Below are 23994 nucleotides of genomic sequence, written 5' to 3'. Positions count from 1 at the left end.
AAGAGTACTTACACTGGTAACAGAGCATTACTTAGGTAAGGCACCAACATAACACTGCACTACAATATATACTGCTCGCTCAGAGAGCTACTTAGAAGGATTTGATGCTGTAATAGCACAACAAGGATTTCAACATCATTCAAAAATATCTTCTGTACCTTTAATACAATGCTGCATTGCTAATCATCAACATAACCTTACAGTCTGGCTAGTCACGCTACTTGTTCTCATGAAGAGCTGTTAGATGCCAAGACTGACTAAACATCACAAGCCAAATAAAAGGAACAGCACATGCAGCACTATGGAAGTTGAATGCATAAATCTAGCAGACGTAAGGAAACGGAACAACTTCCCTAGTGAAATTCTGAGGCAACTAGAGCATAATGAAGTTGCATTAAAATCTAATATAGCCAAGATCTTCAGCACTTCCCTCGGGTGCACGGCAGCCCCACTTCGTGCTTTCTTCCCACCCCTGTTGCAATGGGCATCCAAAGATAAAGAGCTTTAGTCTTTCCAGTTCTAACAGTTCATCTTGCTTTGTACTTTACAGTAGAAAATGTTACTTTGCTAGAATCTGAACTGTCAGGAATAACAAATAGCTTTCAGAACACCATTTATCATTTGCAAGAAATAATTGACAGTGGATATGTTCTATAAGACAACCTAACAGAAGCCTCCCCTAATTCACCATAACTAAAGTTTGGCAGATAAGTATCTAAATGACAGATCAAACAAAAGGGAGGAAAAAAATCAGATCAGATGGGTGAAGTTACAGCTTGAGTTATCTAGCAGCTCACTAATATCAAAAGGCCCACTACAGTGGGCCTTAATCTAACTACACTGAGCCACTTTGATTTAATAAATCAGAAGAAAGCTAAATGAAGAAAAGGGATAACTTTGTAATGGGACAGTAGGTTGCCTTAGAAAATGCACCCATTCCTAAAATGAACACAAGACGAGCAACAGGTATGCAGCTGGGAGAGTGTAACACCATCCTAATAAAGCATTTAAATATAGAAAGGTAAATTATTTATCCTAACACAGTAAAAAACCCCATACAATACTAATTTTAAAAAGACAGCAAAGATTACTCTACAGATTGCAAACCCAGCAGTATTAAAGCAAGAAGGGTAAGAGCTTTAATTCTTACCTGGTTGTTTGGATCTATCCCAGCATAAGAATTGCGTGAGCTACAGCCAACAGGTGGAGTTGCCTCTCGTATGAACTCAGACATCTCAATCCCTCCACCCGGGTCACTGAGCAATGAAAAGGCAAAAAAGGAGGAGGGAAAAAAAAAAAAAAGAAACACAAACATTAACCTACCAGTTTGACAGGAGTTTGTCTGTCTACACAGAGTGCAGACTCGAAACATGTTTCCTTTTTCAAACATCAGGGACTCAAACATATGCCAGTATCTCAGATGAAGACTGCTCGTTTGACACAGGAAGCTCAGAGCTGGAGCACCTTAGATACTGTCACAGCAGCTGCTGACTTGGTAACGTCCACTGTCACCAGCCAACGAACACTGACTCTGGAGTTAAAAGGCATTTTGAAGTGCTGACACATGAAATTCTTTGTCTGTACATGCACACACATAACTAACATGCAGAAGTCAACTAACGGAAGTATTGAATAGCACTCTTCAAAGGAGCAGTGAAAGGACTCCAGATCTTTTCCTTACACTGGATCTAGGAAGCAAAGGTAAGGATGGGTTAAACAAGAAAGCTGCACACTGTCAATAGAACTCATAGGAAAGTCAGAAACACACAGGGACATGGCCTCTCTCTCATGGATGCAAACCGCTTTTTTCCTACCAGAAAATAATGTCCCTTCAGATAATTTATAGGCCCTATCAAGAAATACTTTGATGTACTCTCTCTCTATATATATAGATATATATAAAATTACATCCTAATGATGTCATCCTTTCATGATTAGTGAGTATTGGTTTGAAAGTATTTTTTAGATCAGCATTGTAATTTAACATAATTCAGCTTGTCCAAGGAGATACTTATGAAACAAAAGCAAGTTGGACCTGCTGATTAGGACAAGAGAGTGTGTAATGATTTGGGGACTACATCTTGGGGATCCAATCTCACACTGTTAACTACAAAGAGGGAAAAGTTGAGGCATCCTTTTTCCTCTTCCAATACAGTTCTCTTCAACCATCTTAATGCAGGAGACTTCTGAACAGAGATAAGTGCAATCAGACACTGACACACTTTGCTCCTTCCCAAAGATAAACAACTGCTTTCCCAAGTGTCAATGATTCTGAGCTGTGGCAAGTCCACTCCAAAGAACACATGCACAACCCTGATCCAGCTGGACTAAAGAAACTAAAGATAAAGCTCCCATGGAGACAGGGACAGAAGCACCTCAGAATCTGACAGACAGCTGGTCTCAATTCTCATGCAATTAGACCAACACCTAATTATTTTTGTAATATATACACATCAATCTAGGATATTATAAACAAACTGTCTGTAAAGGACCTGAACCATCATTCATTCTGCAGCATGACATTTCAAGCTGCTGTCATCTCAGGTACATCTAAAGGTAGGACCTTCAGAAACATTCTAGGTCATGTAGGAAGGCTCAGGGGCCTCTTATATCAAGGAGATGACAGAAAAAGCCCAGTCTGGACTTCAGAATATATTTCTTCCGCAAAAACAATTTTACTAAAGAAACAACCAGCCATAAAGTTAGCAGAACAATTATGGTCCAACTCCAGACATAAGCATGCTCTTACTGATGGCTGTTTACAGAGTCCTCTGAGCCGATATTATCAATTACGCTATGCCAGAACCACGTAAGGAAGACAAACACACCAACACACACACAAAATTCAGCTTCAATAACTTCCACCAGCTCTAGAGAAAGTAGTCCTCTTAAGTAAGCATTTTAACAACACATAAGGACATAACATGAATTTAAGGATTAAACTGAAAAATTAATCACTTAATGTTTAAGTTCAGCATACATTATGACGACAACTGAAGATATAACAAAGAACACCTTTCACAAAGAGATTAAACGCCTTTCCCAATTGAATAATTCATTCAGAAACATTGCACATGATTACACTATGTCCTATGAAGCAGAAAAACAAGTCAGTGTGAATAAGCTGCCATGCATACAACTGGGTACCTTGCTAGAATGGGAAAAGGAGGTGGTTTTGCCTAAGAGTGAACCAAGTTCCCAGCATAAGCAACAATACAACCCAACAGCACCACTCTGCTCACAGCTGCCATATTCTGTAACAGCACACACAAACTGAAGGATTAACAAAAGCTAGTAACAAACAACAAAAAGTCAGCAGGAACAAGCAGGAATTAGAGATTTTTAGGATTAACTCCCGTATGCATAAGGATTTGGACTACAACAGCATGTAGAATCCTTTAGGAGTAATTTACTCCTAAAGTTGACACCATTCCTTTCTGCTATTAAGTTCTACAACAAGTTTCTTACAGTTTGCTGACTTCATACCTTAGAGCAAACACTGAAGCAAAGTCACGACACAAATCGAGATGACTATGTGATGCCCGGCTCCCTGCAATGTATTCTGCTGTGGGAGATGGCACTCAGAGACCACCCAAAGCAAAGAAAAATCTGGATTTTGAATTATTAGTCACTGTACTATCTAAAGCTACTATCTGCAGCTACATCACTTGAGCATGTCAGAGACTAACCAAGATCTGAAGGGGCTGTAAGTCTATGTGACTAGACACCTCAGGCTGACTCAAGAATTCTGATATTTGTTCTAGAACATCCAGACACAGTTTGGAATGAGCAATTTTGATTTCAGGACAAAGCAGAGGAAGAGTTTTATTTTTCTCTTGTGAACATCATCTTCCATCCTTAATTCCCTACTAAAATAGCAGGATAACTAGTCAGAAGGCTGTTCTCAAAACACAGGAGGACCACAGCATATACTGCAAATGCCAGACCGCATTTGTGTTTCTCTTACAGTTTCAAGTAAGAGAAAGTTTTCTTTAAAGCTTGAATTACTAATTATAGAGTCAAAAAGGCAGAACATCTCTGGTCAAGAACAGATCTGCCAACCACAGTAAACTGCAAGGAGAATAAACTGCTAAGATAAAGCAAGAGTTGTAGTGATTATACTTGTTATTTCTCTTCCTTGTTCAAGTAGACTATATGTAACTCAAAAAATGCAACACTGTCAGTTATTTTGTAGAAGAACATGTAATCATGGTACCACATGAATTTCACAACTCCCCCATGCTGACGGAGACCGGGGACAGCAGTGGCACCAGGTCAATGCCTTATGATACTTTGAACCACAGTAGTCACTGACACAAGAAACAAGCCATATTCATGGCCTCAAAAGCACAACCAATTTAATTTTAACATATCTATGCAGGTCCAGTGATATCCAAAGATTACACTTGTACTGCTTATCTACCTTTTACATGAAATTAGGAGGCTATATCCCTATTCATTGTTTTCATGAACCCTCACAGGAACGTTACTGATTACACTCTCTTCAGTATGAAAGCAGCAACTGCTCTAGAAACAAGAGGATAACTCACATTCCTTTCACGAAATTAAGACTAGCTTATTTCAAAAATACTAACTAGAGAATTTCAGCTTCATAAAGACAATAGGGAAAAAACAAACAGAGCCTTTCCTAGCAAACAGTACATTGCTCTTCACTTAAGCATGCCGAAGTTTTAAGAGAAGACTATAGACCCTCAGAGTTTGGTCCCTGTCACAAACTAACATGAACTTAAGGTATGTGAGCAGTTCATCAGTAAACCTACAAGTGACAGCATATATTTTTTTGTCAGATACTTGAAAGCACCACCTTGCTAATAAACATCTCCGGAAAGAAGAGAAGCTAAAAAGAATACTGAATGTAACTTTTGAATGGTAACCAGACTATTGCTTAATCCTCAAAAAATACCAGTATTCACATATAAAGTGGCCCTGGGTGGGTGGGAGAAAATAAGGACAGCTTTGCACACTATACTACATTGTATTTATTCAGTACCACATGCTGTAGCCTAAGCTATCAAGGCTAATATTCTGATTACAGAGATATTTAAGGTAGCATGCCTGCTTAGATCTCCACCTTATGCTAAGGGAGCAGAGGTTAAAAAAAAAAGAAACTCTACCTACAGTTTCTTCAGACGGGTTTTTATTTGTGTTCTGATTTAACCTACTAAAAAAGGCAACAGCTTAATATTAAACACTCAGTCTACATCCCCTCTACTGGTTTGAATATTATCCCAGAGTTCTTGTAAGCTTCCAGGCAAAGATTAGTATATACTGTACATCCCACTTACCAAAAAGTAACTCCGTAATTTCTGCATTGACCTTGTTCCCAGTTCTAGTTAAGAGACCTGAAAGTGGGAACAAGGATCATATAAAAGTTAATGAAACTTTAGTTGGCAAGCAGGACACACAGCATCAAACTAACCTCTACCTCTGAGCTCACAAATGCTTATAATGTAGTAACTTGTCCCACGTCAAGTGCTCCTTAGACAAAACAGAACTTCTGAAACATCCAGAAGTTATTCACAATACTAGTAGGAAGAAATCCCTTGCCAAGTCTTGGCTACTGTTTTGGAAGCAAAAACTACATGGCTTTAAAAAACCTTCAGTCTAAGGATCACAGCTAAAACATGCGTTAACAAGGCTGCATTGAAGCAGAACAGACCGCTATTTACTTTCAGGAATTTTATTAAGCAGAATAAGCATTAAGATACACTCAGGCAAGCATTCTGCCAGAAATAGCTCAATACACTTTTAGTAAGGTATATGGTGTTCTAAATGGAGTCACAATTAAAATCAGCAGGTTCCAATTACCAAACACAACATGGAAAAAGGGTCAAGTTAATGAAAGATTGATACAAGAAGTCACTGTATATCAACTTAAAGGAATCCAAGACATTGTTTTTGCTAACAATACACTCTGAGCTGAGAGCAGACACAGAAAAATTTAAGACCTGTCTCATGAGAAGCCACCCCCCCATGTGCAATGACTTCCTTTTACTTCAAGACTGAGTATTTTAAAGAGCATCACTTTAACGCTTCCTTTCATTACGCATCCTAACGAACTGACTTAAGAGGCTTCTTTCAACGGCATCTCCTTACAGCATGTGTCTCCATTTAGAAGTATGAGAGGGTTTGTTTGGTGGCATTTTTCTTTTCAATAAAACACACACAGCCTCTTAAGTCAGGACAGCATACTAACTGCCTCACTTTGAAAACCACTCACAGCTACTAGTACCAGAAATCCACAGACAAGAGACAGATGGTATTGAAAAGCTAAGGATTCAAAGGTGATTTATTTCACGCAGTCTAATTCTTAAGATAGCCTCAATTATCTGGAGCCAGTCAGAGGCTTTGATAATAGAGCTGGTAACACATCCAGTCTGATCAGACTGGTTGGGCTGGCCTTCTTAATGAGTCATCTTTTGCTCTTCTTTTTCCAAATAGTCTGGTCAGAGAAGGAAAACCACTGGGGGGGGGGCGGGGAGGGGTTTAATGTTTGTGACAGCAAAGACCAGCTGTGGAAAGGAATTCCCACCTATTTAGGTTACTTCAGAATCATCTTCATTATGGAGCTGAGCAATTCCAGACTTTCCAAATTAACAGGACGGTGTTCTCCTAATGTAAGGCTGTGACTGGAGTCATGCATGATATCAGACTCCTGCTTTTGCAAAACTAAGCGAACTGAACAGACATTTAGTGATTAAAAACTGAGCTCGTAGCATGTGGTCTTTCACAGCTAGATTTTTAAAACTAAGTCTACTGCTGAAATAAGATTACTTGTCCTGGTTGTATTCATTAAGTATTTAGTGGCCTAATCAGCACACATTTTCCATGCTATTGTTTCAGTGCTTCCAGCATTTTCAATATTGTTCTACAGCTCCTCTGGGGGAACAATCAGGAAATTAACTTGAATCCATCATTTCAAACCTAATACATAAATAAGTCTGCTTTTAAACACCAAATGTAAACAGACTTTCAGAACTGCAGAGGTCTGCATCCATATTCCACCGTGTTATTTTTCAACCACCATTCCAGTTACACATCTGGCGAAGACAGGACACGAAGCAGTATACAAGTATGAGACAACACCTTACCTGGGCCCATTGCTGTCTTTCCTCTTGGCTGAAATACTGCTCTGCTCTGGTTTTGCACCTCGGTCCATGTGCTCACTAGCATTCCTCTCCACAATTTCTCCCTCATCCAGTGCCCTGTGCAAACGGTAATTCACCATCTTCAAAACGATAAAGAGAGCTGCTATCACCGGGCAGTAGACAGCTACTATCATCATGGAAGAAGGAAGGGCCTTTCAAAAGAGAGTAAGAAAAACAGTTAATGAACACAAGGTCAAACTTTCATAATACATAAAGCTATCTAGAGCTTAACAGTTTCTTTCGTACTGAAAATATTGATCATGCTGAACACAACCGTTTAAACACACCCCCCTGTAGTCAGGCTTCACGTGGATATTGTTGGAAGTCTAACAAGATAGAAAACAGTTGGACTACAAGATATCAAACCACCTCAGTAGCACACTAAGTAGACCTGTATCAATGGAGTCTGAGAACTAAATTCCACCCCTTGTTCTCTTTTTCCAAGCTACTGGAATGCAAGATCTAACCTAGGAAACCTAGAGCTAGCCTATTTTGTGTGTCACACCTGGTATACTCGATTAGCTGTTATGGACAGAGATGGGAAAATTTTAAGCAACTTGAAAACTAAACCAAGCACAGGGTACTGCCTTATTATTTTAGGGCTAGTACACAACACCAAGCCCATGTGGAAAAAACTGGTGACAGTGTGACAGCACAGTAGATGGGAGAAATGCTGTTTAACTATCCCACACTGATGTTCTAACATTGCTTTTTCAGCTTCCAAAAGCTTCTCTTGCAGGGCAAGTTACTCATCCATCACAAAAACCAAGCTTTTTCCTACCAGCATACAAAAAACCCAACTCAAAACAAAAAGGTCATTTACACTTGTGGCTCACAACTTGGAGCTGTAGTTCACAATATTCTGCAAGACCACACGCTGCAAAGATTATTTGTGCTAGACCTTTTCATGTCCATGAAAATGCAGCCAATACAGATGTTCTGAAGAGAATTTCTCAGCTGTGTCTAAGGTGGCCAGAAGCCACATGAAAAACCTCAGTCCTGAATTAAACTTCTGAAATTCCACTCAGAGTTAAAGCTGGCCTGCAACTTCTGTTGAGGCCCATCAGGCCTTTACAGATAAATCGCTTCAGCCAGAGACATTGCAGTGCAGACTAACACTATTTAAAAGAAGCCTTCAGGGTACTTGTTAAACTTCAGCTTTTACTTCAAGGCTTTCACCCTTCAAATTCACCTTTTATTCATATTTATAATTTTACCATTTCCTTAGGCAGTCACTAAACAAAATGAGGTATTAAGTCCTAGTCTTCATCCACAAATACACCACCTCCCTCACACAAGCAAGGAGAGCCTGCATTCTCAAACACTTGACTGCCAGTGCCGTAAAGGACAGTGATGTAGCACAGTTGATACAAAATTCAAACAGCCATAAATACACAAGGAGACAGATGACAACCAAAATTAAACTGCATTTCTTACCCAGCATGAACATTAATTTAGTAGATAAGAAGAACAAGTGAACCATTTTTTTAGACCTCCCAACTAACCTAAGGAGAATCCCAGCTTGTGCACAAGTTTTCCTCCCTACACAGACCATTCAAGAAGAGTTTGTTTGGAGATGAATGCCCCATGCACACCTTGGTGAATTACAAAGGTAAAATGACTGGAGAATAAGACAGAGCACTATCTGCACATAAAGCCGACATTAGTCATTAAAAAAGAGACCCAATTACAACATTAATTAATTCTACATATTCAAGAATTTATATGTTGTAGAAGGGGTAGTGCTCACCACAATTTAAGCCATGACTCCAGCAAAACCACTGTTCAAAGTCTCCAAATAAAAAGTATTGCAGTAATAAAGGGGATAGAAGAATAAACATTCCTAAATATTACACTGACTGTTGACTTCAGAACAAAACTAATCTTTAATCCAGCTGCTCGTTTTCTGGCAGTAAGCAAAACCAAATAATCATAACCATTTCTAAAGCCAAACAAGCATAAATAATTGTGGCAGGTTACTTATTAGGATTATTTTCTTAAAAAAAGATCAAGTTTAACCTGCCTTTTCCTCCAAAACCAGTCAGCACCTAAGCTGAGGTATACCAAGTTATATTTTGCATGCTGAGCTGGACAAGACCCTAATGGATATGGAGATTCGCTTACTGAGCACCAGGGCAAGAGGAGAAAGGGGGAACAAAGCTATTTAAAAACAGCATCAGTAAGCAATCAGGAGCCACACTGATGCTAATGGCACCCATGCAACCCCTGAAGCATTGCTACAAGGGTTTCCTCAAACATTTTGGTGCTTCTGCTTACAAAAACTTCAGAGGCAACCAGGTCCCTGCGGGCTAAGGCAAGCCTGCTAACTTCTGGCAGAGCATAGGAGCTTCTAAACAGTCTGCTACTCAATCAGCACCACAACTTCAGCTAGCCTCTCTCTTACAAGTACCCAAGTGTGCAGAAGCCATTACCAGAAGAGTCAGTTTAACACTACATGACAAAAGCTAGAGTAAGTCTCTAAAAGCCATGCTTTTCTATCTGGAGAGCGTTTCGATTTGTCTACTCCATCAGCAGTGAGGTCACACAGCGTATCCATTTTATCTTCTGGAATGTCAAGTCTACACATCCTGTTCTGCAAAGGAAAAGCTTTAAGAAGGGGGCGTGGGGGATCAAAACACCTCACATAACTTGCAGCAAACCCAATGAAGAATGAAAGGGTGCTTTCTCCTCACATCCCAGAAAGTGAAGAGAAATTAACTCACTGCTTTTCCCTGTTTGTATTCATCAGTAGATACTCCTCTGTGGATAGGGCATATACTTGGGGAACAGAAGAAATTTGGGGATGTCTGCCATCCTCTGCTGCCTGGCTATACTTTACAGTAAGTCTTACAGTGCAGTACAGCAGTGCTTCCCACAGCACCAGCAACTCACCTGCACTCCAGCCTCAAGGGGAAAGTTACTGCAATCCAACCTAAACCCCACGTGCCTCCTCTATTTTTCCTTGCCAAACTTAGAAGCATTCAACTTTTGGGGTCTTCTCTCCACAAACCCAGGCAAGTTAAAGTGACATTTGTATTTTAAACTATGCTTGACACTTGAATACCTTTGAGGTAGGACAAGTCTCTCAGAATAACTGTGCATCCTATACAATAACATCCTCAAGACTAGAATACAAACTTAAGTCCTACATCTTTGCAGATAAGTCTTATCAGTTCTTTTCAAGTACTAAAGTATTTTTACTGGTCACAAAAGACTAAATCCCTCAGGTTCAAGCTTGTTAGCAGACACCAGGTGGCTACAGGTCTGTAGCTGCAACAGCATTTCAGAGAACATCCCATTTTGCTGCACATCTCTAGTCACTTTGATTAGCACCAAAAGAAATTGTACTTTGAACAGCAGTAGTCGTAAGTGAAGCTCTTGTAGGACAGAAGAAAGAGCTAGACATGACCACGCAAAAACTGCCTGCTTTAATTACATTCTGTTGACAAGTTCAGTCATTTAATGGCTGAACAAACCAAATGATTGAATAAACTAGCTGGAATTATTCCCTTAAATCTTAAAGGGAACTTAAGTAGTACTCTCAAAGACGGGGGGAGGGGCGAGCTGCACCAATTTCTACCACCTTCCCCTCAGGAGTTCCTTTCCAAATCTAACACTTTCAAGACAATTTATGAAATCCATAGTATATACGTGTGATAACGGTAAAGCACAGGAATGAAGGCACAGCTGAGGAGCAGGACTGTCCCCTCTAGAAGCTGTTGGCTGCAGGTCAGCTCAGTTCTATCCCATCACACCTTTTGTGAAAGAGTGGTTAGAAAGAGCTTTAAGCACTCCATAATTCCAGTGGCCAATCCAGAACAGAAACTTCAGACCACTAGTTAGGACTAAAATATTCCTATTCTAACTACAAAGGTCACTGTATCTTGATCCAACATTTCAAATACAGAAGTGCCAGGAACCAAAGGGAATTTCTTTGGTCATGGGCTGTGTTGCATATCAATGAAGAACCAAAGACTATATGGATCTTAGCCATCACATCTAGCATTGGCTAGGCAATACAGATGCAGAAGATTCCAGTTTCTTTTTGAAAAGGGATATGTAGGTGTTACCTGTTGAGAACATTCATAGGAATGTCTCCCAACCCAAATCGGATTGCAAGTCCTTATGTAAAAGCAGTATCAGTGAAGCATTCATTAAGCAGTAACAGTTGTCTTATGAAATGCTTTTAACTTCAAGCTCTTTGAGGTCAGTATTTTATAGAAACTTCCACATGGGGGAAAAAGAAAAAAAATCAAGAAACAGCACATGTAGTTTTGTAACCACTTTTTGTTTATGAACAGTCAGAGCCCTTAAGAAGTACTGTTATCAGGGAGCACATGCAGTTATAAGTTACCTAGTTTTTGACTGACACCTCAAGGTGTGCAAAAAAGTACCCAGAAAACTAGAGGTGGATTAGAGCAACATGGGATACCATGAATTCTAATCCCACTACCAGCTCCAAGTACTCAAACTCCTATCTTCAGAAACAGTCCAGTTTCAGAAACTTCATAGTGGGGGGGGGAAAAAAAAGATTTTCACACGAAACTGCATTTTTATGATCTACTTCTGCAACTATGTACACAAGTCAAGAAATCAAGTGCCTATTAAGTAAACTGTTGTCTAAATGAGCCTGACTCTGACAGACAAGTTCTGTAGGTACGTACGAGCCCATCACCCGAAGCAAGGTACAGTTCTGGCTTCTCTTCAGTCACTGGCAAAGTTCCCTGAGCACCAGAGCCAAGACTTCACCCCCTCCCGCGCAGGTGGTGGGGCTGAAACAGCATTCTTACTAGGGGAAGTGCTTTGGCAGCATCTCTCTTCCCCACCCCCTTGCAACACTGATGCCTTAACATCGGCCTCCGCATTTCGGGTATTTTTTCCAGCTCTACCACTATATTGTACAACCTAGTTGTACAGTTTCCCCATACTGTGGTGCACTTTCTTCTCTCAGCTTGAGGTTTGGATTAAAAACAGGGATCAGCTCTTACAACACACACACACACACACAGGTCGACAAGCACTGTTGAGTGTTACTGAATACAAATATCCAAACAGGATAGATTGAACTAGTCTAGAAAGCAGTACTTTTGTATGCATGCTGCCAAGCCACAGAGCCACTCAAACCGACATTTCTCTTCCTCTACACCCCAATTTATTACCTACACTTTTATTTTTTCCACGTTTCTGACAGGGACAGGTTAAGTGCATAAATGCACCTGAGAAAAAGAAAAGTACCTAGATCTGTAACATAGATGCATTTCTGTATACATCTATCTTCTCCTTCACACAGGGAGCAGAGCTCACTTTCACATGCTTACGCTCAGAAGGCAGATGAGGGACCAAGGAAGAAAGGGTAGCTGAATTCTACTGCTGATTTCTTCAGATGGTTTGTGCCAGGCGTTAAATTCAGCACTGGCAAGCACATGCAAAAAGAAACAGAGATTTACAGTGTTACTTGCTGACCGCAACCATTACCAGATTCCATTCTGAACACACAGGATCAATGGAAGGAACACACAGACAAAAGATCAGAACCTTGGGTACAGTAAACCAAGTCTTTAAGCAGTAAGTGCATCTAAATGACCATACCCAAAAGAGATTAAGTGTTCCATTCCTGTTGGGGCTTAAACAACACTACAAGAAACACCAAACCAACCAAAAACGATTAGCTCACTGTAAAATGCATTCACAGCCTTGACAGCCTGCTTACAGGGAAAGTTCTTTGGGGATCCTTTACCTTTGTTGCTACAAAACAGTTTAGAATATCTGCAGTTACTGCTGTCCCAATTCATCAAAGCAACGCTATGATCTTGGAATTCCTTGTGCAAGGAAGCAATATAAAACCTGCCAGCATTCTAGGTCTTTCTATACACCTTGTTTTTTAAACACACAGGGTTGTCTGCCAGCAACAAGTCATTTGAAGCCAGCTTAGAAACTCCCTCCTACACACCAGTGAGCCATGCTCAGAATTCAGATTACTATTACCTAAGACTTTCTTAAGCAAGTTCTGCTTATTTACATATCTCCTACTGCAGTGCAACATTTAATGCTTTTTATTCAGAAAAAGTTTAGGAGATGCTAAGATGGCCATCATGATTCTGCCTGTTTAGTTAATGTCTAGACAACACTTAAACTGCAGAGGGTGGAAAGAGGGAAAACAGCCAAATATGATTCAATCTGCTTTAACTTGTGACTAATCTCCCTACTTATTCTCAGGGAAGTTGGAACTTGTTGCATCTTTAACTTGTCCAGAGCTATGAAGCAAGAGAATTTCTGACCTCAACAAAACCCGAATCAACTTGCTTTTGCCTGTCTTTTTTCCCTTTGAACAGGAAAAGGCTAAAAGGTTTATGCAACACTGAAGTTTACCCCGTAGTACAGGCAATTGAAGCTTTAAGAACAGCAGGAGACTCAAATGCTGGTCCAGGTTTACCAGTTATCAAAAGACCTACATAGAATATAGCTCAGCCCCACAGTGAAGGCTCTTCATAGCTGTTCATAAAGGTGTGGTAAGTTTTCTTTAATTAGTACTGCCTTGCTGAGAGACTACTCTACCAAAGCACAAAAGCAGTACTTAAAAAAAAAAATACATTCAAGACCAGAAGTACTCACTTCTTCCCATATTCAATAGGACTCAAAACAGATACAGATTCATGGTTTTTAGAGAGGATCTGCTTAGTTCTAAGTTTTATCTAGCTGTTGCTCTATTAACTTTGGTTTTAAAAGCATTTTGTGTCAGCCTGTGGTTTCCTTGCCAGCAGTATAAACTTCTCAAACAAAAATCCTCGAAGCTACCTTTTTCTAAGGCCCGATGATGAGAATTAAAAACCTAACCTCCTCTTCCACATCAGCTATTTCTTAGCACAAACTATCTCATACTGCAGTCCTACAAACTGTTTTTCAACAAAGTAAAGGCCTGACCTCACAGCACTCTGCCTCCGCAACTGCACACACGTAGTTTTTTCTCCAAGGTTTCATTCACTAAGTATTTTTTTTTTCTTTCACTATGCAGTTTCTGCTTTTAAGTTGCCCCAGCATCCAGACCTGGCAGACTGGAAAATTACATTCTGCCTCATAAGCTCAAAACTGGTCACAGCATACCTTGTATGATCACACCTTTCTATTGAGAAATCTGAAGTGAAACATCAGTACTTCACAAATAACACCAAACTGCCACAGAAAGGTAAGCACTGGTCAACAGGAAACTGCCCCCTCTGTCCTAACAGATCATACCTCTCCAGTATTTGCCCCCAAATCCAAATATGAAGAGATTTCTCAGGTTTACAGGCTAGCAGTTTCACAGCTTTGACCGAAGCACCAGATACAAACACGTATTCCACAGGAATTCTCCCAAACCAAGTATACTAAAGTCTGGATGCAAACAAAAGAGCCACACTAACTTCTCGCCAGTAACCAGACTCCAGATGCAGCACAGCGAGCGCTTTGCTGGCAGCACGCTACGGGCAAACATAACTTCTAGGTTACGGGCCCTGAAGCACATCCCTGCTGCCGCCTCGCAAGACAGAGGCGGCGGAGCTGCCAGCCAGAACCCCCGCCCTGGCCGGACCCCGGCGCTTCTCCAGAAGCCGTGCTTTTTTTCCTCGACAGCAGAAATCCCCGCCACGCGATGCGGAGCGAAGGCGGGCAGGGCGATGCCCGATTCTGAGGGCGAGCACACGGAAGGCACAGGCAGAGTGGCGCCGACGGAGACCCTGCCGCGCCCCGCTCGCATCTTTCCCGGTTAAACGGCCCCGAAAAGCCGCAGCCTCGGGCGTATTCCGACCCGCCTCGATCGCGGCTGCCGGGCCCGGCGCTCCCAACGGCTCCCGGCAGGGGAAAGCCCCGGGCGGGCGGGCCGCGGGCACCCCTTCCTGGGGCAGCCCGGCAGCGCGCAGGCACCGCCACGGGTAGGGGGCGCCCGCGCGACGGCCCCGGCCCCGCGGCCCTTCCCGGCACACCCCCCCCTCACCCCCCCCCCAACCTCCCCCCGGCCCACCCCCCCTCCCCGCCAGGCCTCCCCGCTGCCGCGGCGGGCGGCCCCCCACCCGGCCCACCCTGACGCCGCTCCCTCGGGCGGGGCGGCGGCCTGCGCTCACCATGTAGAGGGTGAAGGGGAAGCCGAGCAAGAAGAGCCACAGGTATAGGTGCAGCGCATTGACCCCAGCGCCCTGGTGCGGGTCCTGGTACCAGCCGCCGCTCAGCGCCGCCCACACGCCCTGGCGCAGGATCTGCAGCACCTGGGAGCCCATGGCGGCCCCGCTCCGCCGAGCTGGCCCCGCTCTATCCGCCCTGCGAGCCCGGGCAGAGCCGCGCGCCGCCCGCGCTCCGCGACAGCCCGCACGGCCGCAACCACCGCCACCACCTCCCCAGCAACGCCGCCGCCATCTTATGTCCGGGCCCCGGGCCGGCCGCCCGCCCCCGCGCCGCCGATAGACCGGCAGCCCTTGCGGCAGGGGACGCCCGCCCCGCGCTCCGTCGCCGGGAGGGACGGCGCTGCGGGGGCGCTGGGTACTGCGCCTGCGCACGGCCTCCCCGCTGCCCCCGCCTCTGCCGAAGTAAGCAGCGGCGCGGCCGGCACCCCCTGGCGGCGCGGCGGAGGGCGGGCGGGGTGCCGCCGCCAGCCGTCGTCCCCGCCGGGGCCCAGAGCCCGCCGCAGGGTCGCGGCCGGCTGGGGGGGCGGGGTGTGCCTGGAGGAAACCTGTGCCCCGGTCACAGAGGCGCCCTCACGCCCGCGGCCCGGCCAGGGTGGGTCGTGGGGCTCATGTCGCGTCAAGGTTCTCTTAGAAAATGGAGGGAGGCGCCAGCAGAGCAGGGGGCTCTTCCTTGCCCTTTCTCAGGGCCAGGCCCCTAGTAAGGCACCTTACGCTTTACATTATCCCATCCCACGCTCTTATTCTTTTTAAATTAGAGCAAGATAACGCCCTTGCTGGCTTCGGAGCTGGTCTGTTTGCTGTCGATCTGTGGTGTCACCAAACGCTTTGCGTGCCTGTCTCCACCATGGGTTTGCTGTTGCTTTCAGCACGTAGGGAGCCAGAATCACCTGGATTGATGAAAAAGGAGAACATAACAGGGCAGACCATGGGTACGCTACAAGCCTCTGACAGATATAGGTCTCAACTTCTACATTCACTCAGAAAGTCACCGGTTCTCACCAAGTCCTGGCTTTTGAAGCTTTTCCCCTTAGATAAGCACATCCCAAAAGTCATGCGTCAGGCAGAAAGGGACAGAGCAGGGCCGTGTTGAGAGCACGCTCAGGCAGGAAAAAGCAGAGAGGGTGCTCAAGTAGGAAAAAGCAGAGGGATGTCTCTCCCTTCAAACCCTGTGCAAACCCTTAGTAACACTGAGAATCCCTCATTAAATAATCAAACTCTCCCATCCCCTTTGGGACACAGTTGCCTAGAGGGCATGCTACCATACTGTCGCCTCAGTGGTGGAAGGATCTCATGTAGGTCCTGTCCTGAAACCAAGTAACTGTCCCGCTCCAGCACCCAGGAGACAGGGGAAACAGCAGCACAACCAGGGTCTCTGCTGCAGAGGAATTGCAGGAATGAGCACTCGGGTTATTTCAGTCATGACTCACGATGAGCATGCATTTGGGCTGGTGTTTTCAAGAGGCTGCGTTAATGCCACAGTCTCCACGGTGTTTTTTCTCTGTAACAGTTAAGAGAGCCAATGGCAACATTTGGCTATTCTTGGAAAACCAGAAGACAGAAGTGACTGACTCAAAGCAGATGTACATGATCTATTTTTTGTTTCTCCAGTGGGAAAGTAGGGAGAAGGGATGGACACAAAACCCCAACCATGATGGCTTTCTCCCCCTAGTATGAACAAAAACTATTTTTAACTTTATTGTTTCAGACAGTGCATTTTGAAATACAAGGCTGCTAATGGCATTTTGCAAAGGAGCAATTTTTTTGTTTGTTTCTTTCTTTCACTCTGTCAAACAGGATTGAGATAAGACAGGAAAAAAAGGGCATGGGGGATGAGAGGAGAAAAGAGGGAAAAAAACCCAAACCAACAAACCCAACAGAGAAAACCCACAGAGGATTATCATGGATGGTGAGGGGGAATTCCCTTTATCCTTCTGGGGTAGAGTCAAGCATGACCAGCCTCACCAATTACAGTAGGCTCAGAAAAAATAAAATTATGAAGCTTGTTTCAACTACACAATTTACCATCAACACCTAAAATTACAAATACAGCTGTTAAAAGGTGAAGGTTTTTGGATTTGTTATCCATAAATATACTGTGATACTGTAATGATCAGGATTATGAAGCTTTAGTTCTTCCAGCAGCTGTTTTATGAATGTTACATAAAAGCTGTTCACCTTCTCCACAAAAAGGAGGCAAGAGGGATAACATTCATTAATAACACATCTGAAGGTTGCAGTAAATGCTTTAAAAACCTTTATGCTTCTGTTTAGTAGCCATTTATTAAATCTGGACAGATTAACCTCAGTCTCATAGTAATGATTCACATTAAACAGTGCCCCTGTGTAAGAGGCTGGATGCTGTGGAAGCTTATGGCTGCTTCCCCAGCCCTGCTCTGTGAAGTCATTACTCCAGCCATGGAGTGATAGAGGCTTGGGTCAGGGGGAGGGGGGTGGGTGTGGGTTAAAGGAAAAAAACAGAGGAAACAAAGCATGAATATTACAGGCTCAACCCTGATGCAAAACAGCATAACCTAGTTTAGCCCTGTTCAAGAGTACTTTATCATAGGATGATCTTGTCCGTGTCCAGTAAAATGAGCGAGAGAATATCACATGCTTGAGAAGACAATTAAATTTCATTGTTTAGCTATTTAAATGGAGACAGACTGAAAACATTAGGACACAAGATGGGGAAATATCATTGGAATTCATCCAAGCCCAAAGGTAAAATTGATAACAAGCCCAGTTGTAGGCATCATTAGGAAAGTAAGACATGAAAAAAAAATGATTATTAGCTTTTAATGGAAACAAACAAATAATCCACATCTAAATAGAAAGTAACAGCAGGAGACTCAATCTATGCATGAAACCTCTGCAATCCAACTAATAACTAGCTTGTCTTCTGCACTCTGCTTTAGCCTTACTATAGGATGGGTGTTACTCTCTGTATAGGAAAAGAGCACGCTTTAGGAAACATCGCTAAAGATCAAACAGATTATTGGCTAAAATATTTAAGAGAAGGGGCATTCAATCAAATGATTGGAGATCAATGCGGAGACCTGCAATGGGCAACACGCAATTCGATATGAATTTTAGGTGAAGCTATTTATTGGGTGAAATCACACAGATTCTATACATTTCTTACTGCAAACGTGGCAAGCCAAAAAACTGGTAATTGGTTATACACACTGTTTACACCCCACTGATTGGTTAGTGATTATAACGAGCTCTGATAAGCATATCTTATAGCTAAACATTGTTAGTTTACCTTTGATGCCTAAAAGCATCCACACACCTGCTGTTTTAACCATCTATTATGGCTGGTTCTTGACATGTTCACTTTACTCCCAAATACCTTCCTACAACTCCTTCTTGGTTTAGGGCAGTCTGTACCCCTGTCTTCAAGGCTGCTGTGTTTTGAGAATGTGATTACCAAAAACCTCTCAGCATGAGTAACTCCTGTCTCATGGGAACTCAAGGATATTGTCAGGGCCTATGTCTTCCTTGAGGAGAGTCAGGCTGCTGTCAGGCCTGCCAGCAGCCTACTGCCTTCCCCAACAGATCAACACATTTTTCTCCAGCATTCTTCTTGTAACTCATTATGCCGAGACAAAGGCAGAGAAGTCATTTGCCACATAAGCCAGCGTGATGCAGGAGGAGACCAACTCAAAACTGCAACTGTTATTTTGGCCAGGCAATACTTCAGTTCCATTTTGCCTCACGTTCTTAATACACGTACCCAGCCAAGTGCCTTCTTTACAACTGCAGCAATGTTTTCCTTTACTTCATACCACACTCCAGTGGGTTGGAAAAGCATTTGCAAAGTTCAGGGCAACACCGTACATGGTACATAGTAGAATATGGGTTATACCAAATACTCAGATAAGCTAACCACATTTTCTTGAGCAGCCTTAAGAGCACTTTTTTTTTTCTAAAGCATGATTTTACAAGAAGAGCAAGTTATTGAAACACTGAAACCTGCCACAAAAATGCTTCTATATGTTGCCGTTTCCAAGAATAATATTGCAGCATGCTTTGCACTGTTACTGGGGCTTTTAGTTTCTCTCATCTTCTCATTCTAGGGAATAAAGCTCTACATTTTCCCTCCAGGCATCTTTTGTGGGATAAAAATTATAACTTTGGGTAAATTGGTTATCAAATGAATTTCTAAGTTTGATGGGAACATAACCTAGATTATTATGATAAGAAGCAGAAATGAAATTATGAAACAGAAAGTTAAAAAGAATATTTTGTCAAAACTGGGTGAAATTGATTGCGGCCATAAAGAAGCTTTTGATTGGCGCTTTCTTGTCATTTTTCGTAACAGCAATTAGCAGAGTGTGATACCAAGCTGTAAGTAGCTAATAAAAACAATCAGCAGAAATAAGAAAAACGCTGATTTACTCACTTGACAATTCTGATGGCTAGCACTTCTCTCTCCATGATGGATACTGCATTTGTTTTCAGATGAAGATTGACAGGCTAGGCCTTGGTGGCTCACTACCAGTTTTTATTTACTTCTTTCTATTGATTCCTGTTCTCAGGATCTATAGTTAGACAGCAGCATTTCAACCCAGCTTTTTGTATCCTGCTGACACATACTACTTGCTGCGGACTGGATACAGTATCCAAAGCAGTAACTTTGGCTCCAAAAGTAAATAAATAAAAAGAGGAAAGTTAATTTTCTATCTAGCTGACTAGCCCAAGAGAGAAGGGCACCTACCTTTTGATTTCCTGAGGAAGCAATAGTTAAAATATATACTTCCTACTTGGGCATGAAAAGTCTTTGCATAATTTTAAGTCTTGAGGAGTTGGTTGGTTGATGTTTGTTTGGGGTTTTTTCCCAACTATTCCGCTGTAATTCCAACCTGGTTTAAAAAAGAGTTTATCTGAATTCAGAACACTGTGCAAAGTGGCAATAAATGTGGTTTATTCTCTTATTATATCATATGAAAATTAAGTAGGCTTATTTACAAGGATAAAACCTGTCGGGAGATTGTTCAGGATTTGCTTTCACTTACAGTAGAGTGTTTTTTAACAACTGCAGGACTCTACTAAACATGTTGCCGCGATGTTAGCATCTGGTGGCAGCTTGCCTGCCATGCACACAGCTTTTGAACTTCTAAACAGGAGCCAGATTTTTTCACAGACCACACACCTTTTCTAGCAGGGAAGCCACACCAGATCTAGCCCTGTACACTAAGAGGTTGCTATGAAATCACACTGCAAAACTCAGTCCCATGTACTACCCCCACCCCCAACCAAAACACAGCCCTTAGAAACAAGAAGAAAAATACCCCTATTCTCTAGTGCTTCAGCACAGATTCCCCAGCAGGAAGGTTATGTGGGCATGAGACCTCCTCTCCCTGTTGTGTTGCAGACTCACAGCACACAACACAACCCCAGAAGCACAATGGGCTGCAACCTACACCTGCCTTTATCACAGCCACAGCACAAAACATACCTCAAGATCCCCCTGCCTTTTTGAAATAGACCCTCCTCCCCAGCAGCTCCTGAGGCAGGCTAAACTGGTCCCTCTCTCTCAACATGGGAGAACATTCTTGCCCTCACAAACCAAGAAAGGGGAAGAACATTTCACATTTGAGGTGGATTTTTTTTTCCTTTTTTTCCCCCCTCAACTATCCCTGTGATGAATATAGCTCTCCATAGTACTTCACAGTGCTACTTAGGGAGAAAGATCAATTTGCTGGATGGAGGATGCTAATTACTGATCTGCAGGCAGCTGAACCATGAAGCTCACAGTCCCATTAATCCTGCTCTTGCAGTTTCTCAGCTGCCTGCTGCACCTTTTGAGTATGTAAGCTCTTTTTGTGCGCTCTCTGAGCCCTGTGGTTTTCTCAAGACAAAATAAGCAGACCAAAGCCAGATTTTCCCTGAAGAAGAGCACTTACATAAGTTTCTTATTAGCAGGGAGTGCTGAAAGTGGAAAACTGTTTAAAATAGATCCACACCAACAAAGAAGTCCCATGACAGCTCAGAAAAAAAGAATTCTTACCAACTTGTTGATAGCAACCTTCTGTAAGTTGCCGCTCGAACAAGAGCATCTTCAGCTCCACTCCTTTTCTTTGATGTCTACAAATTGTCTCTACGCATCTTTCTGCTGCTCCCAGAGCCCCAGTCTTGCTATCCTAGCCTCTTGCAGATGCTTCAGCACAGCTGAAAGATCATTTGGAATGGCTTACCAGTCCCATTGCTGGAGACAGAGTGCAGTTTGGAGGTAAATTGTCCACCTAAAGATAGTTCTGTTACTGTTTCTTACAAGACAGTTGTGATGGTTTCATCCACTTTCACATCACAGGACTTAATTGTCTGAACGTGTCCATACAGAAACCACACGGAGAAGTGTCATCAGTGTCCTGGTAACCACAAGGTCTCTCTGAAAAAAAGAAAATTGCTAGCATTGCTGGTACAAGAATTGCCTAAAAACACCATGGAGATGAAACATAATAAACAAGACTAAAATTAGAATATCCAAACACCCAGCTGACAGTATTTCAGCAACATTTATACCACATTCTTCAAAGTACAGCACACTGGTGCCTTGCTGTAAGAAATTGCTACCAAACTGATTCATGATGCCACTGGGATAAATTCCTGTTTAAGATCTTTGTTCACAAGCAGTCCTTCTGAAGTACAAAGCTCCCATTGCATGTGAATGAGTCCTCAAGACCGTATTCTCAGTTTTAAAGGATTTCCTCTCCCTCATGGCTCTTTTTTAGCCATTCTTCTCAGGAAATTAAACCTTTTGAATTGCTCAGTCCTTGCATAGGAGATGTTTTAAGTATAAAGTACATTTTCAAAGGCAGAATTAACAAAAAAAAAATAAAAGAAAAAGAAATGCATAGCAATTTCAGGCTAACGAAAACAGGCCAAAATTAGGAGTCCCACGGAGGAAAAGTGGGCAGAATTTAGAGAATAGTCTTAAGAGAGCTGGCTTATCAACATGGAAGTGTGGAAATCTGTGGGGTAACTAGTGGCACTTCAAGTCAGTAATGTTGTAGGGAATATGTAAGTCACAATTCCATGTGATTTGGTTTCGTACAACTATACGGGTCCACTTGGGCAGATTAGCTGAGAGGCCCTGCAGGCCTTGGCAGCTTTCCTAGATCTTTCTTGGATCTCAGCATCATTCTGAATAAACAGAAAAACTAACTTTATATTTCTGTCTGATGTCAACTCCTTTGCTAACTGTGTATGCAAGACTCCTGGCTGAATACAGCCTTGTCTGAAGCGGAATATGGCAGTGACTGTGTGCTTTAGTAGGAGGTGTGAAGAATAATTTTGACATTCAAGACTATTGGAAACAGTATGTAATTCATTTGCCTTGAGATGGAATGTGGCCATAGTTAACAACCTGAATTTGAGAAAAGAACTCCAGAATCTCAGTTTAAATCCCTTTTGGAAGGTAGCATCTCTAGTCACACACTGCTTCAGCACCAATATAAGTCGGTCACAGCAGCAGCAGTGCTATTTTTTAAACAACCAAGGCTTAAATTCCCAGAGATGTTGTATGATTTATACTGGCAAGAAATCTAAGCTGCCTCACAAGAGCTGCCCCTTCCAGTATTCTTCTTTCTGTTCTCTGGAGGTCTCCCAGATAAATACTGAGCAGGTCAGACCTGCTTAGTGCAGAAGATCTGATGAAATCATGCCCTGAGGTGTTGTGACTACTATTTTTGTATTTGCTTGAATTGGCAGAGCCTGAAGGTGCAGTTGACAGATTTCAGAATGTGAAAATGATTAATCTGGGGGGAGTGCCCTGAAACACTGCCACTTTATGGCAGACCTAAAGTAACTTGGATTCCAGCAACCCTTTAAATAGTTATTTAAAAAGAAAACTCATATGAGCTACCCAGTGAGTAACATTCCAGGAATCAGAGAGGCACAGACCCAGGCTGTCCCAGACAATCTTTCCTTTTTCTCTAGGCCCTGTTTTCTTTAAGCACTAGCTTAAGGACCCATCATCCTACGGTCGTACCACTGCATGAACCGAACAAACCCAGGAATAAGTACAGCAGAACGAGGGAAGCCTGAAGGAGGTGTAATGAGAGCTTTATTAGAGAGGACATACGGCTTTTAAAGAAAGGGTCTTTGGCAGCCAACTGGAGGTGGCATAATTATTGGTCGGGAAATCAACAGCAGCTACAAAGATCTTCTCCCTCCCCTGCTGGCTGAGTAGACTTGTTGCAGCCATTCAGTGGGTTTTAACTGGTTTTAATTAACTGGTTTTAACCTACCCTCCACCAACAGCATTTCATGTTGAGCTGATTTAGGAGGAAGGTCTTGCTGTAAGGGAAATCCATAGCTATACAGAAACACATACAGACATTCAACTCAGCCTCTTCTTGCAGCCCCTATAGCTCTTTGCTATAACCCAGAAAGACATTCCCTTTGAACATAGAGCACACGCCTGCATGTATATAAACCCATGCACATCTATAGGTACACCACAGTTCTGCAACACCATATTTTTTCATGCAAATATTCTTTCAATTGCATTATCACAGAATCCCAGAATCTCCTGAGCTGGAAGGGACCCATAAGGACCACCGAGTCCAACTCCTGGCTCCACACAGGGCCAGACAAGGCAGAGCACGGCACTGAGCACATCACTTCTCAAACTCAGCCCAGCTTGGGGCTGTGACCACTTCCTT

General features: G+C 42.8%; 1 protein-coding gene across 2 annotated transcripts in view; it reads right to left on the bottom strand.

Annotated features, from left to right (window-relative positions):
• Positions 1–15418, bottom strand: part of PCNX1 (pecanex 1) — a gene marked incomplete at its 5' end in the record, with an annotated part of 87975 nt that extends 72557 nt beyond the window's left edge. For both annotated transcript variants that reach the window (XM_084262905.1, XM_084262906.1), the window contains 3 exons: positions 1151–1256; positions 7113–7321; positions 15266–15418. In XM_084262905.1, coding sequence (XP_084119031.1) covers positions 1151–1256; positions 7113–7321; positions 15266–15418 — 468 coding nt within the window. The remainder of the gene's footprint in view (positions 1–1150; positions 1257–7112; positions 7322–15265) is intronic.
• Positions 15419–23994: the final 8576 nt, after the last annotated feature.

Source organism: Gallinula chloropus (assembly GCF_964237585.1).
Source record: "Gallinula chloropus genome assembly, chromosome: 4".
In the NCBI taxonomy this organism is placed as follows: Eukaryota; Metazoa; Chordata; class Aves; order Gruiformes; family Rallidae; genus Gallinula; species Gallinula chloropus.
This window is presented reverse-complemented; position numbering and strand designations above follow the sequence as displayed.